We start from the raw sequence: 13,525 nt of genomic DNA, 5'->3' as shown, positions 1-13,525 counted from the left end.
GGGAAACCACAGCCGCTCAGTACTTCTATTTTTGTGGTTGTTTATTCCTTGGGGGAGGTTTAATACTTGCTGTGGCAAAATTAAAAACATAAATCAACCAGGTATATTGTGGACCTGAAATTTCTACCTCCACCCCCCCAAGGATAGTTCTGTTATCTCTACAACAAAACCAACCTCCAGACAAGATCCAATGATTGGAAGTTGAAGCTGGGCAAATTCAGACTAGAAACAAAGTGCAATTTTTAACAGTAAGGGTAGCTAACTATTGAAACAATTTACCAAGGGTTATGGTGGATTCTCCATTGCTGGAAACTTATAAATTGGGGTTGGACGTTTTATCTAAAAGCTATGCTGTAGTTCAAACAGGAATTATTTCAGGCAAGTTTCACCGTTATACAGGAGGTCAGATTCGATGATCGCTGTGGTCCCTTCTGACCTTCGAGTCTGTGTACCACCCAGTACCTCCAGTACCTCACTCATGGCATTGTTGATGGCCCAAAACCTGCATTCATAAAGACACATCTCAATACCTGAATCAGGGCTTTTCTATTCTGTGGCCCAGCCATCCTGTTAGCCCCAGCTTCCTTTTCCTTCTCTACTGATACCTCAGGTTCCACACCATCCTCAAGATTCACTGGTTCTGTGGTGCTAGTGTCCGGTTCAGCTTCTCAAAAAAGAGACAGAGATGTTGATTGAGTTCTTCACTTCTTGTGTGGCACCCGTTAATTTGTAACTGGATTCTGAAGTCTGCCAGGCAATGAAGGGGCTACTGGTAAACCTGATTACCTCTGCCCAAATTTATATTATTCTGAATGCTTTCCTCACTCCAGATGCCCAACAGGGTCTTGATCTCCTCTTGAGACTGTGCACATCAGATTTCTTCCACCGACTTTTCCCCTGAAAAGTGATAACTAACTAGGGCTCATTTCAGGAAATGGAAGCATGACCATCAGAGGAAATTCAAGGTTTACTGACCCACCCTGTTACTGAGATAGTTGTAATTGTGTAATATAACATGCGCTCCTTAGTACTCAGATACCACATTCTGATCTAACAAAATAGGAAGAGACTAAAGATTTCCGGCTTCATAAGTGGAATAACTTGGAAAATAGAGTGAAACCAGCAAACCAGCTTAAAATGACAATACATGGCCCCAGGCAGATTATTTTTTAAATCTATGCTTGTGCTGCAATTGTGTTCTCTTTTGTTTGCCTGCAGAAATTAGCTGTGGCTACCCTCTAGAGCAGTGGTTCCCAAACTTTAACAGCCCGCGAACCCCTTTCACTAAATTGTGAAATCTCGTGAACCCCCTCCTAAAAATGAATATTTTCAGGGATTTAAGTTTAAATTTCCTCAGTGTGATGGATGCCCCAACTACCAGGCCCCGGAATCTATGAACCTCTCAAAAAATATTTTTAATTGAAACTTTTTTTAACGAACATAGAAAAACCAGAAACCAAAAATGTTTCTGTAAAATATTTTTTTTGGCTTTTGTTTTTAAAAAAATGGTTTCTAATAAAAATAAATTCATTTTTGGTTTTCAAAAATCAGAAAATGTTTCATGAAAACAGTTTTTGAAAATGGACCATTTTTCCGTTTCAGTTTTTTGTAAATTTTTCTTGGGGAATTTTGAAAAATGTGAAATAAATTAAAAACTTAAAATGCTTGGTATTTTTCACCCACCTCTAGCTTCCAGTGAGGTTGTGGCTGGTGGTAACAAGGAGGGCCGTGGTTCTGGCTTTAGATGAGATTTGGCAAATTCCTGGGGCTCAGGCTGGGGTTCGGGCTGCTGGCTCCCTCGCTGATGGGGGTGGGGCTCAGGCTGCCAGCCCCTACTGCCTGGCCCCGCTCTCCCTGGGGCTCCGGCTGCTAGCCCCATGCAAAGCGCTGGGGTTTGGGCTGCCGGCTCCCCAGCTGATGGGGGCAGGGCTCAGGCTGCCAGCCCCAACTGCCCGGCCCCGCTCTCCCTGGGGCTCGGGCTGCCGGCTCCCCTGCTGACGGTGGCAGGGCTCTGGCTGCCGGCCCCAACTGCCCAGCCCCGCTCTCCCTGGGGCTCGGGGTGTCTGCCCTGCAACCGGGTCCCACCTGGTGTCTCCAATGCCCGGGGTCCTCTGTCCGCCATTAGTGAAATTTTGGAGTGCCGGCTCCAGGCACCATCCGACCAAACACGTGCTTGGGGTGGCACCTTGTAAGGGGCGGCCAATCCTGGGGTGGCAGGGGGCACTCGGGGTTGGGGTTTTTTTTTGTTTTTTATTTGGTTCAATGGGGCGGCGCTCGAGGTTTTTAGTTGTTTTTGTTTTGGCCGGGCGCCGCTCGGGGGGGGGTGGGTTGATTTTGTTTTGGCAGCATGGTGTGGCACGGCGCTCGGGGTGGGGTGGTATTTCGGCGGGGCAGTGCTAGGGGGGGCGGTGTTTCGGCAGGGCGGGGTGGCGCTCGGGGGAGTGTTTGGCTAGAACGGGGCAGCGCTCCGGGGGGGTGTTTCAGCGGGGTGGCGCTCGGGAGGGTGTTTCGGCAGCACGGTGCTCGGCGGGGGCGTTGGGGCGGGGCGGCGCTGGGGGAGGTGTTTCGGCGGGGCAGGGCAGCGCTTGGGGGGGGGGGGGGGTTTTTTTTTTTTTTTTTTTTTTTTTTTGCTTGGAGTGGCAAAAAAGTTAGAGCCGGCCCTGAACATGTAATACGCAATGCAGCTGTGATTTATTCTGGTTTGGTCTAGATGTTTGAGGAGCAGCTCATGCTAGTATATGCTTATGGCTCACATTTGTGGGTCTGTATCAATGGCATGTTTATTTAACTGCAATTATGGAAATAAAAGGGCCATCACGGCCATTAACATACAGTGATTTTGAGCAATGAAGCTGATTTTGCATTCACATTTTAACACATTGAGCACTGTGCTTCTGTGGTCTATAGCTCAGAAAATATTCAAGATTTCTGTGGCATTTTGCATACATGCATCACAAATAGTCTTTTCCACAGACCAGAACATCAATTGAGAAGGTGTCATTGACTTAATGGGAAGCCATCAATTTTTCTTAAGAGATGTGGGGATTTCTTCTAAGCATCCCTGGAGCTCTTAATAGAGTATCAGGCCATCTGTGATCTCTCCCCCATAGTTCCACCGTCTCCAGGATGGAAAAAGACTATGAGCAACCTCCTACAAAAGATTTCTGTTGGACTAGGCTGTCATCAGATCCTGTTAACAAACGGCATCTCATGTAGCTCAGTACCCTTTCCACTTGGCGTTGGTGACAGAATAACCATCTCCATCAGATTTCACACTAAAATATCATTACTTACTAATGCAGAATTCTGTATTTCCTGGGATAACTTGGGCATCCTTTCATTGGGTATGTGAAACTTGAAGTGCTCATTGGCAGCAGGTAGGCGGAAGCAGAAGGCTCAGTTCCTAAAAAGTCAGTTAATGTAGGTGAGATTTTTACCTCAAAACAGCAGATTTCAATTTCTGATCTGTGTTTTGGTTTTCTGGGGCAACTTGTTGGCATCTTAGAAATAAAGATGCTAACAGTAATGTGGCTGGGAAAGGTTAGGTATAAACACCGAAGGTAATTTATAGGACAGAAAAAGAGCTCCAGGAAATTGAAGATAAAATTGTTCTTGATTTGTTATAAATAACAAAATGTGAGGCAATGGTATCACATGGGAAATCTGGAATCACGGTCAGAATTTTTTTTTTTTTTTCAAAGAAAAGTAAAGAATGGCATACAGTGGTCCTGTATTACAATCTATTTAAAGAAATCCCCATTTGTGGAAGGCAGCTCTAGTGAAATGCCAGTGCGTTTGGCTTTTTTAACACCGTTGAACTGCGTTTTTGACCAATCTGGTATCTTGCTTTCAGTCTTAAATCTTGATTTTTTTTTTTTTTTTTTTTTCTTCCGTTGCTTGAGTCTAACAGAATACCAGCTCAGGGTTGGGGTTAACACCTAATGATCAATTGAAATAAGATTAGTGCTACAACAACTGAGAGCTAACTTCTGAGAACCTGAATAAGAGATAAAGTTGAATATCTTCAGGATATATTTTAAGGCCCCGATCCTGCAATGAAAGTCTGCGCTGGTGCTCTCCTGCCACCCACAAAGTGCTCATTGCCAGGTTGGAGCCTAAAGCAATAAATAGCATGTAACTCTCTGCAAAATGTACTTATTACTTCTATTAACATATCCCAGCTGAGCTCCTTCCCACTTCCTCAGAATATGGTTTTATCCAGTACATTTCTGACATGTCTCCTGCCCTCCCCAAAATAAATTGTTTTCCGTTTAGTCTATCCATGGAATACAAATATGTGGTGTCCATTTCTTGATAAAAGCTAGTTTCACTAACAAGAGCTGCCTTCTCCTGACATAACTGTTCAAAATCTGAAAAGATGAACTATTTCCCCCCCCCCTTTTTTTTTCTTTTGCAATTGTCCCTTCCTGAACTGCCAGTAAGAATTTTTTTCTTAGGCCTTGGCTACACTTGCGAGTTACAGCGCTGTAAAGCCTTCCCCAGCGCTGTAACTCACTCCCTGTCCACACTGGCAGGGGGCACTTACAGCTCTGTATCTCCCTGGGTACACCGCTGCAAGTACTCCACCTCCCCGAGAGGAATAACAGCTGCAGCGGAGTGGCTATGACTCACAGGTGTGAGTGTAAACGCTTGCAGCGCTGTACTAATCACCTTGTCAAGTGTTCTGACCGGCTGCAGGAATGCGGAAGTGCCGGTTTCAAAGCTCTTACCACAGAGAAAAGCAAACAGTTTGCAGCTTGCTTTGAGTGAGTAAATGAGTTTGGAACTTGCAAAATAGAGAGCTGACATGCTCCAAAAAGCACTCACTATCCCCCCACACTCCCTGTCACAATCCACCCCACCCACCCGTTTTGAAAAGCACATTGCAGCTACATGAATGCTGGGATAGCTGCCCATAATGCACCACTCCCAGCACAGCTGCAAATGTTGCAAGTGTGGCCATGCCACTGCGCTGTCAGCTGTCAGTGTGGATAGACTGCAGCGCTTTTCCCTACTCAGCTGTACGAAGACAGGTTTACCTCACAGCGCTGTACAGCTGCACGTGTAGCCAAGGCCTTAGACAAATCAGCAAGTCTGTGAATAGCAGCCCTGGCTTCTTCCTTATTAGCAATGGAGCTATTTAAAACATTTTTTAGGCCCTTAAAACTCCACTGGTGACTCTTTTACCATATCAAGTATAAAATGTTTCCCCAACTGTTTGCAATCTGTTCTTGCTCAGGAAGACCAAGAATACACACATTTTATTCCAAAACTAGATTTCAAAGTATTTTCATATGATGACTTCACAGTGGGTATTAGTTCAACTTTGCCAGATCTCACGCCAGACTGTGATCTCATGTTGGTGCTGCTATTATTTTATTGTTAATTATTTGTATTACTGTAATGTGTAGGAGCCCTACTATGGACCAGTACTCCATTGTGCAAGGTGCTGTACAAATACAGAACCAAATTTCACATCAGGATATTTTAAATGGCACAGGTCCTTTGTTCTTTTCTGATATAAACAGGTGGATGAGAATGTAATTTGTCTTGGAAGCCTATAACTTCCTTTTGGAGTTAATGATCAGGAGTGATTTGAAATTACAGCATAGTTCTGTGAGGGTAGGGGGCATTTTTGTGCATGATGGTAGTGTCCAGGAAGCAATGAGGACAGTCTGTTACACTCTAACAGATGGAAACCTAAATATGGTAATCTCCCCCCACCCCACCCCTTTTTTTTTTTTTTTTTTTTTTTTTTTTTTTAAGGCTTCCACTAAAAACAAATAAGTGCTGGGCATTGGATCAAAGAGATGGACTCTTTTGTGCCACCTTCTGCTGTATTTTATGCCTTTGTGTAATGCAGATTCAGTACAATGGAGTTGTTTTACACTTCAAACAATGTGTAGCAGAGCATGTTTTTATAAATGTGAACTCATTTAGATTTGTTTTAAATGGAAAGTCTCATGCCGTAGCCATGAACCTCTTATGTTCTCACATTTCTAATGTCTCGTGTGTTGTTTCCCTCCCCTCCCCTTTTCTATCTTGCTTGTAGCTGTGGATTGTGGGGTCCCACCTTCTGTCTTGAATGCATATTCAGATCCTGTAAGGACTACCACCTATGGAAGTGAAGTTGCTTATAATTGCCTGCATGGTTATGTTATTGAAAGTGGTAACCAGACTGCAGTTTGTAATGCCAAAGGACAATGGGAAGGTGCTGATCTGGTGTGCAAAGGTAAAGAAAATATACATACAGATTTCTGGATGATAGAAATTATTTCAGAAATAACCAGCGGTAGCGGTCGCCATTTAGAGGCGATCAATGAGAATTCCCCATTGCCTGGTTGAGATTTCACCTGCAGACTCTAGCAGCATTTACAGGACACCTACAACATAAAAGGCATAAGTTAAATAGTTTTCTTCTGTGTATTCTTAATAAGACCATAAAATATAAAAACTAAATGACTTTAAAAACTAAGTGTCACTTTCTCAACTGGCGTAAATCTCTGTAGCTCCAGAAATCTACACCGATTTACAACATTTTAGGATCTGGCCCTATGGCCCAGATTTTTTAAAGGTATTTAGGTGTTGCTGGCTCAATGGCACAACCGCTAATGGAATTAGGAGCCTACATCTCATTATCAAAAGGATTTAGGTACTTAAGGGTCTAAATCCTACTATCAATGTAATTTAGACTCCTAAGTGCCTAGGTCCTTTTTGAAAATGAGATATAGGCTCCCAAATCATTTAAGCTTTGCAAAGCTGAGCACAGCAGTGCCTAAATACCATTAAAATCTGGGCCTAAATCTACTTTTGCTACTGTTTTTTGTTTCCTTTTGCTACTGTATTTTGTTTGGCTTGGTAATGAAACTAGGCTAGTCTGTATCACTTTTTGATTCTTTGGCACCTAAACATTGTTGTTTTTGTTTGGATTTGCTAAAGTTAAATATATTTAAAATAAACCCTGTTTTAATGGAAGATGCAGGAAAATATTTTTGTGGTTTAATACAAACTAAGGATCTGATGTGGCTTAGAGCCAGATCTTGCAACTACTTATGTATGCAAGTAAAGTTACTCATGTGAGTAGTCCCACTGATTTATGTAGGTCTGTTCATGTGAGTGAAGCTATGCTCATGCCTAAGCATTTGCAAGATCTGGTTGTAAACCAGGAATTACTTTGGTATCCCATCACCTCCACCCATCGCTCTGTTAATGGGAAGCACCCTGCCTCCCTCTAGCCAATCCTGGCACCCCTTATGTTATGTCTTCACTGTTAATGCCCTCCCTCCCCCCATAGCTATCTCAATGTCAAACCCTACTGGAGGTAGAGCAGGCACATAGTTTTACCTTGATGTAACTAGCTGAGGTCATGAACTTGAGTAGCTGCATCAAGATAAAACTCTGCTTTGTCACCACTAGAATTTTACATTGAGACAAGTCGTTCAATGTAAGAATACACCTGTAGCCTTAGGGTACATCTGCATTGGAATAAAAGGCTAATAATTGCTATGTAGACGTTCAGCCTCGGGCCAGAGTCCAGGCTCTGGGGCCTTCCTCTCATGTCTGTGCAGCAGTTTTACAGCTCTGTTGCCAGGAAGCCCAAGTCAGCTGATCCTGGCCAGCTGTGGGTGTTTAATTGCTGTGTAGACACATCCTTAGAGGCTCTAAAATTGACCAATAGCAGCCCTCCTAAGTAGGCTGCCGCCTAGAAGGTTTTGCCACTCTAGCCTGGGGTTATTGCTCACTCTTCTGGCCCATCCCCACAATCTGACACTGATGCTGATACTGTTTTGAAATTAAAGCATTACTATCATTTACAATCCTTTTACAAGCCACAGGTCTAGACTGCTGTCAGCTGCTAACAGTAACTATGTGAGCATTTTATTATTCATTATTTGACATAAACCATAAAGCCCTTTGTTTTTTGTGAATGCAGGGATGTGGCCTGTCAAGTTCATATTAAGGTGAAAAACACGTGTAAGCAAAAAAGACGTTCTCTGACAGAATTCCAGTTTAGAGCCACTCAGAGGGTCTTTATTAACTCTTACTATTAACTGATATTCCCTTATGCTTAATTATCATCTTTACTCAGTCTTTAATTTGGCACAGTTGCACTCTCCTAATGACTACATGATTAATATCTCATGGAACTGATTCTGCATGGCTAATTCATCTGTTCTTTGGTACCACTTGTAGTCTCTGCATGAATGTACTTAGCCAATATTTCAGTCTTACTGTCTAAAAGTGCCTCTATTTTTGGAATCTGCCTCAATATCTTTGTTTTAATTCAGGGCTCAGATACCTAAAAAGCATTTGATTGATTGATTACATAGACAGAAAACACCGCTCTCTCACTTCTATATTTCAGTCTTGCTGGGGATGGCGGATAACTGTGGGGGGATGGCTTGAGGCAAGGCTTGCTTATAGTTCCTCCTGTCCAAAACCTCACTTAGTCTTTTAAAAACAGTCAGTGTCACATATCACTCTGCTTCAATAACGTAGTCTCAAACTGAAGGCTCTGAGATTGAACATTTGCTTATAATTCAGTAGTTCTGGAAGAAAAGATTATTCTAATGTTTCGCAGCATATACGTGCTTACCAAGGTAGAGACAGAAAGATAACTATCATAGTGTGATTGTTTTCCATTGCTACATATTTTTTTAAAAATTTTCACTTAAAGGTTTTATACTGTAAGTTGTTTTGGTCATGCTTTCTGTAAACTTGATCTAATTTTTCTATTTATCTGTTTCTGCGTACAACTTCAGAATTACTTTAAGCCCATTTTTCAATGAATAATTTAAGCTTTCTCCTTGCCTCCATCTGTGAGCCTGAGGAAAAATATGGTTTAATTCTTAATATAGCATCCCATTGTTCATTTTTTAACAAAGTAAAGGATAATCGTGAATAGTAGTGTTGGATTCACTCTGGATTTCACATCGTACTTTAGCTTCAAATTATATTCTTCCATTCACTTGAGCTTTTCTCTTTTATTATTTTAATTCCATAATTTTATTATGAAGCTCCACAAAATTGCTGAGTAAGTGAACCAATTTCAAGTTATTACCACATTTATTTTCTAATGAACTCCACAGAGACTTGAATAACCCATAGAAATTTTCCTCCATGATTTTTTCTTGTCCTGGTCTAAAGCAATTCTTTCTTTTCAAAGCTTGAATGAAATGTACTGGCAGTGGAAAGCAAACCTCTGGATGCTTTTATAATTTTTCAAATGTTGGGATTATGAAAACAACATGGCTACTGGGATGGAAAATCTCTCCTCTATCTGGAATAAAAGTAATTGTATATCCCAAGGACTAGATTCTCAGTCCTGTCCCCACTGCCGTTGTACTGTTTGGGTGGTACAAAGGGAGCAGAAACTACCCACTTCTCCCTAGCTAAAGATTCCCCTGATGTGGAGCTGTCATAGCTGGCTCCTGCAATCTCTAGTGGAGGGGGCGTGGAAGGAACAAACACTCTTAGCATCATTACCAGCTTTTGTAGATTAGCCACTGGGTTTCTCTAACCCACACTGGGGTTGGGGCAGAGCCAGGCAGAGAATCTCTATGCTGTTGCTGACAACAGAAATATCTAAAGGAATGGATACCTTGTGGGACACCTGAGAATCTTATTGGAAGACATTAGTGATAGATCCAACTGTTAAATGTTTTTTTTCATAGATTCTAGGATTGGAAGGGACCTCGAGAGGTCATCGAGTCCAGTCCCCTGCCCACATGGCAGGACCAAATACCGTCTAGACCATCCCTGATAGACATTTATCTAACCTACTCTTAAATATCTCCAGAGATGGAGATTCCACAACCTCCCTAGGCAATTTATTCCAGTGTTTAACTACCCTGACAGTTAGGAACTTTTTCCTAATGTCCAACCTAGACCTCCCTTGCTGCAGTTTAAACCCATTGCTTCTGGTTCTATCCTAAGGCCTAGTCTTCACTTACCGGCTGGTCCGGAGGCACGCCATCGATGTTCTGGGATCGATTTATCGCGTCTGGTTAAGACGCGATAAATCGATCCCGGATCGATCCCGGAAGTGCTCACAATCGACGCCGGTACTCCAGCTCGCCGAGAGGAGTACGCGGCGTCGACGGGGGGAGACTTCCGGCCGCGTCTGGACCGCGGTAAGTCCGGAGTAAGGTACTTCGAATTCAGCTACGTTATTAACGTAGCTGAATTTGCGTACCTTAGTCCGAAGTCCGGACTAAGTGTAGACCAGCCCTTAGAGGTTAATGTTACTTGGAGATCCTTTCTTGTTAATGGGTTATGCTGTGCTTCTTACCTTCCCCTGTTATTCCATCATGGGATAGTTTTTTTTTTCTTTACTATCTATTTATTTAGGAGGTATCAACAGGTTTACAAATCCTTGGCCAGGTAAATATCAGAAACAAAGCAATAATCATTACAACAGTGAGCTTTTCTTTAGAGAGACATTATACAGGAATATCGTCATCAGCTCTCTCTCTCTTTAACAAGGTGGTGTTTTACAAAATGAGCATCATTACAACACCTATGTTCTGTCATTTCTAGTCCATTGTGGAATACTGTATTGCTACTTATTATGTGTATTGCAATAGCATCTAGGAACCCTAATTGAGGATTAGGGCCCAGTGTGCTCGGAACAATACAAACTAAATTCCTGCATCCCAAATGCTGATGCTGTTGTTTGTCTGTATCTCTACAGCACCAAGCACAGAGAGTTCCTGGTCCTGGGTCTTTTAAGCGCTATGGTAATACAAATAAATAATGATAATTAGGGCTATCAAGTGATTAAAAATATTAATTGCGATTAATTGCACTGTTAATAATAGAATACTATTTATTTAATTTTTTGGATGTTTTCTACTTTTTCAAATATATTGATTTCAATTAAAACTCAGAATACGAAGTGTAAGTGCTCATTTTATATTTATTTTTGATTACAAATATTTGCACTGTAAAAAACAAAAGAAATAGTATTTTTCAGTTTACCTAATACAAGTACTGTAGTGCAATCTCTTTATCATGAAAGTTGAATTTATGAAGGTAGAATTATGTACAAAAAATAACTGCATTCAAAATAAAACAATGTAAAACTTTAGAACCTACATTTCCACTCATATCTACATCTTGGTCAGCCAGTCACTCAGAGAAACAAGTTTGGTTACAATTTGAAGGAGATAATGCTGCCCGCTTCTTGTTTACAATGTCACCTGAAAGTGAGAACAGGTGTTCGCATTGCACTGTTGTAGCCACCATCGCAAGATATTTACGTGTCAGATGCGCTAAAGATTCATATGTCCCTTCATGCTTCAACAACCATTCCAGAGGACGTGCGTTCATGCCAATGACAGGTTCTGCTTGATAACAATCCAAAACAGCGTGGACCGACGCATGTTCATTTTCATCATCTGAGTCAAAAGACATCAGCAGAAGGTTGATTTTCTTTTTTTGTTGGTTTGGGTTCTGTAGTTTCTGCATCTGAGTGTTGCTCTTTTAAGACTTCTGAAAGCATGTTCCACACCGAGTCAGTCCTGCCGGCGGATATTGGGACAAATTGCGTCCCAACCAAAGATCGGTCAGGATGCGGGACAGGTCCTGAAATATCGGGACGCTCCTGATATTATCGGGACGTCTGGTCACCCTAGGTGGGGGACAGCGGGGGGTGAGGGGAGCTTGGCTGATGGTTAGTGCTGAGCACCCACTAATTTTTCCCCGTAGGTACTCCAGCCCCGGAGCACCCACGGAGTCGGCGCCTATGGCTGTGAAACTGTTCTTAAAACAAACATGTGCTGGGTCATCATCTGAGACTGCTATAACATGAAATGCAGGTAAAACAGAACAGGAGACATACAATTCTCCCCCAAGGAGTTCAGTCACAAATTTAATGAATGCATTCTTTTTTTAATGAGCATCATCAGCATGGAAGCATGTCATCCGGAATGGTGGCCGAAGCATGAAAGGGCATACGAATGTTTAGCTTATCTGGTATGTAAATACCTTGCAATGCCAGCTACAAAAGTGCCCTGCAAATGCCTGTTCTCACTTTCAGGTGACATTGTAAATAAGAAGCAGGCAGCATTATCTCCTGCAAATATAAACAAACTTGTTTGTCTTAGCGATTGACTGAACAAGAAGTAGGACTGAGTGGACTTATAGGCTCTAAAATTTTACATTGCTTTGTTTTTGAGTGCAGTTATGTAACCAAAAAAAATCTACATTTGTAAGTTGCATTTTCACGATAGAGATTGCACTACAGTACTTATATAAGGTGAATTGAAAAATACTATTTCTTTTGTTTATCATTTTTACAGTGCAAATATTTGTCATAAAAATAATAATATAAAGTGAGCACTGTACACTTTGTATTCTGTGTTATAAAAGAAATCAATATATTTGAAAATGTAGAAAAACATCCAAAAATATTTAATAAGTTTCAGCTGGTACTCTATTGTTTAACAGTGTGATTAATTGTGATACATTTTTTGACTTAATCACGTGAGTTAACTGTGATTAATCGATAGCCCTAATAATAATGATAACATTTAGTATCTCTTCGTTAAACCCTGTGACGTGTCTTGGCTTGTTTCCATTGTCAATTTTACTTCTCTCTTTTTCCCCCCCAGAAATAGACTGTGGCAGACCTTTGTGGATTCCACACACAGAAATGATCTGGGACAACTCCACAACTCTAGGAAGCATGGTGTATTATAAATGTAGTAAAGGGTTTCATTTTAGTGGAGAGAAGAATTTTTCACAATGCACAATAATTCAGAAATGGGAAAATATCACAGGTGTATGTGAAGGTAAATATGTTTTTCCCTCAGATTTAAAGACTCTTCATGTGAAATTCAAAGAAGAGTTTCTTAAAGTATGATTTTATTCTGAAAAGTGACTAATAATTAGGCTTGGCAGAATTCAGTTAATATTGACAGATAATGTCAATGATGATTTTTAAGTGTTTTGGGTTTTTTTTAGATTGTAATTGATTTAAATGTTCATGACTGTTTGAAATTATGGGAGGGCCAGACGATTATTTAATGACAGATGTTGAGATTCAAAAAGTTAAAGATTTTGTACACTGTTAAAACATAAATTATTAATATCACATGTCAAAATATACAAAGTAAATATCCTTAAATCAACAAATCATACCTGTTCTTACTATTTGTTCTCTAGTCCAATGGTTCTCAATCAAGGGTACATGTACCCCTGGGGGTATGCAGAGGTCTTCCAGAGGTACATCAACTCATTTAGATATTTGCCTAGTTTTACAACAGGCTACATAAAGAGCACTAGCAAAGTTAGTACAAACTAAAATTTCATATTGACAATGACTGGTTTATACTGATCTATATACTGTACACTGAAATGTAACTACAATATTTACATTCCAGTTGATTTATTTTATAATTACATGATAAAAATGAGAAAGTAAGCAATTTTTCAGTAATAGTGTGCTGTGAACACTTTTGTATTTCTATATCTGGTTTTGTAAGTAAGTAGTTTTTAAGTGAGGTGAAACTTGGGGTACACA

At 41.0% G+C, this 13,525-nt stretch overlaps 1 protein-coding gene across 1 annotated transcript in view; it reads left to right on the top strand.

The window, feature by feature from the left end:
• Nucleotides 1-13,525, top strand: part of SUSD1 (sushi domain containing 1) — a 92,425-nt gene that overhangs the window by 19,692 nt on the left and 59,208 nt on the right. The window contains exons 5-6 of the mRNA XM_034774362.1: nt 6,053-6,232; nt 12,615-12,794. Of these exons, the coding sequence (XP_034630253.1) occupies nt 6,053-6,232; nt 12,615-12,794 (360 nt within the window). The remainder of the gene's footprint in view (nt 1-6,052; nt 6,233-12,614; nt 12,795-13,525) is intronic.

This window comes from Trachemys scripta, chromosome 6, assembly GCF_013100865.1.
Source record: "Trachemys scripta elegans isolate TJP31775 chromosome 6, CAS_Tse_1.0, whole genome shotgun sequence".
In the NCBI taxonomy this organism is placed as follows: Eukaryota; Metazoa; Chordata; order Testudines; family Emydidae; genus Trachemys; species Trachemys scripta.
The sequence above is the reverse complement of the archived record's forward strand: the minus strand, read 5'-3'. Positions and strand labels throughout refer to the sequence as shown.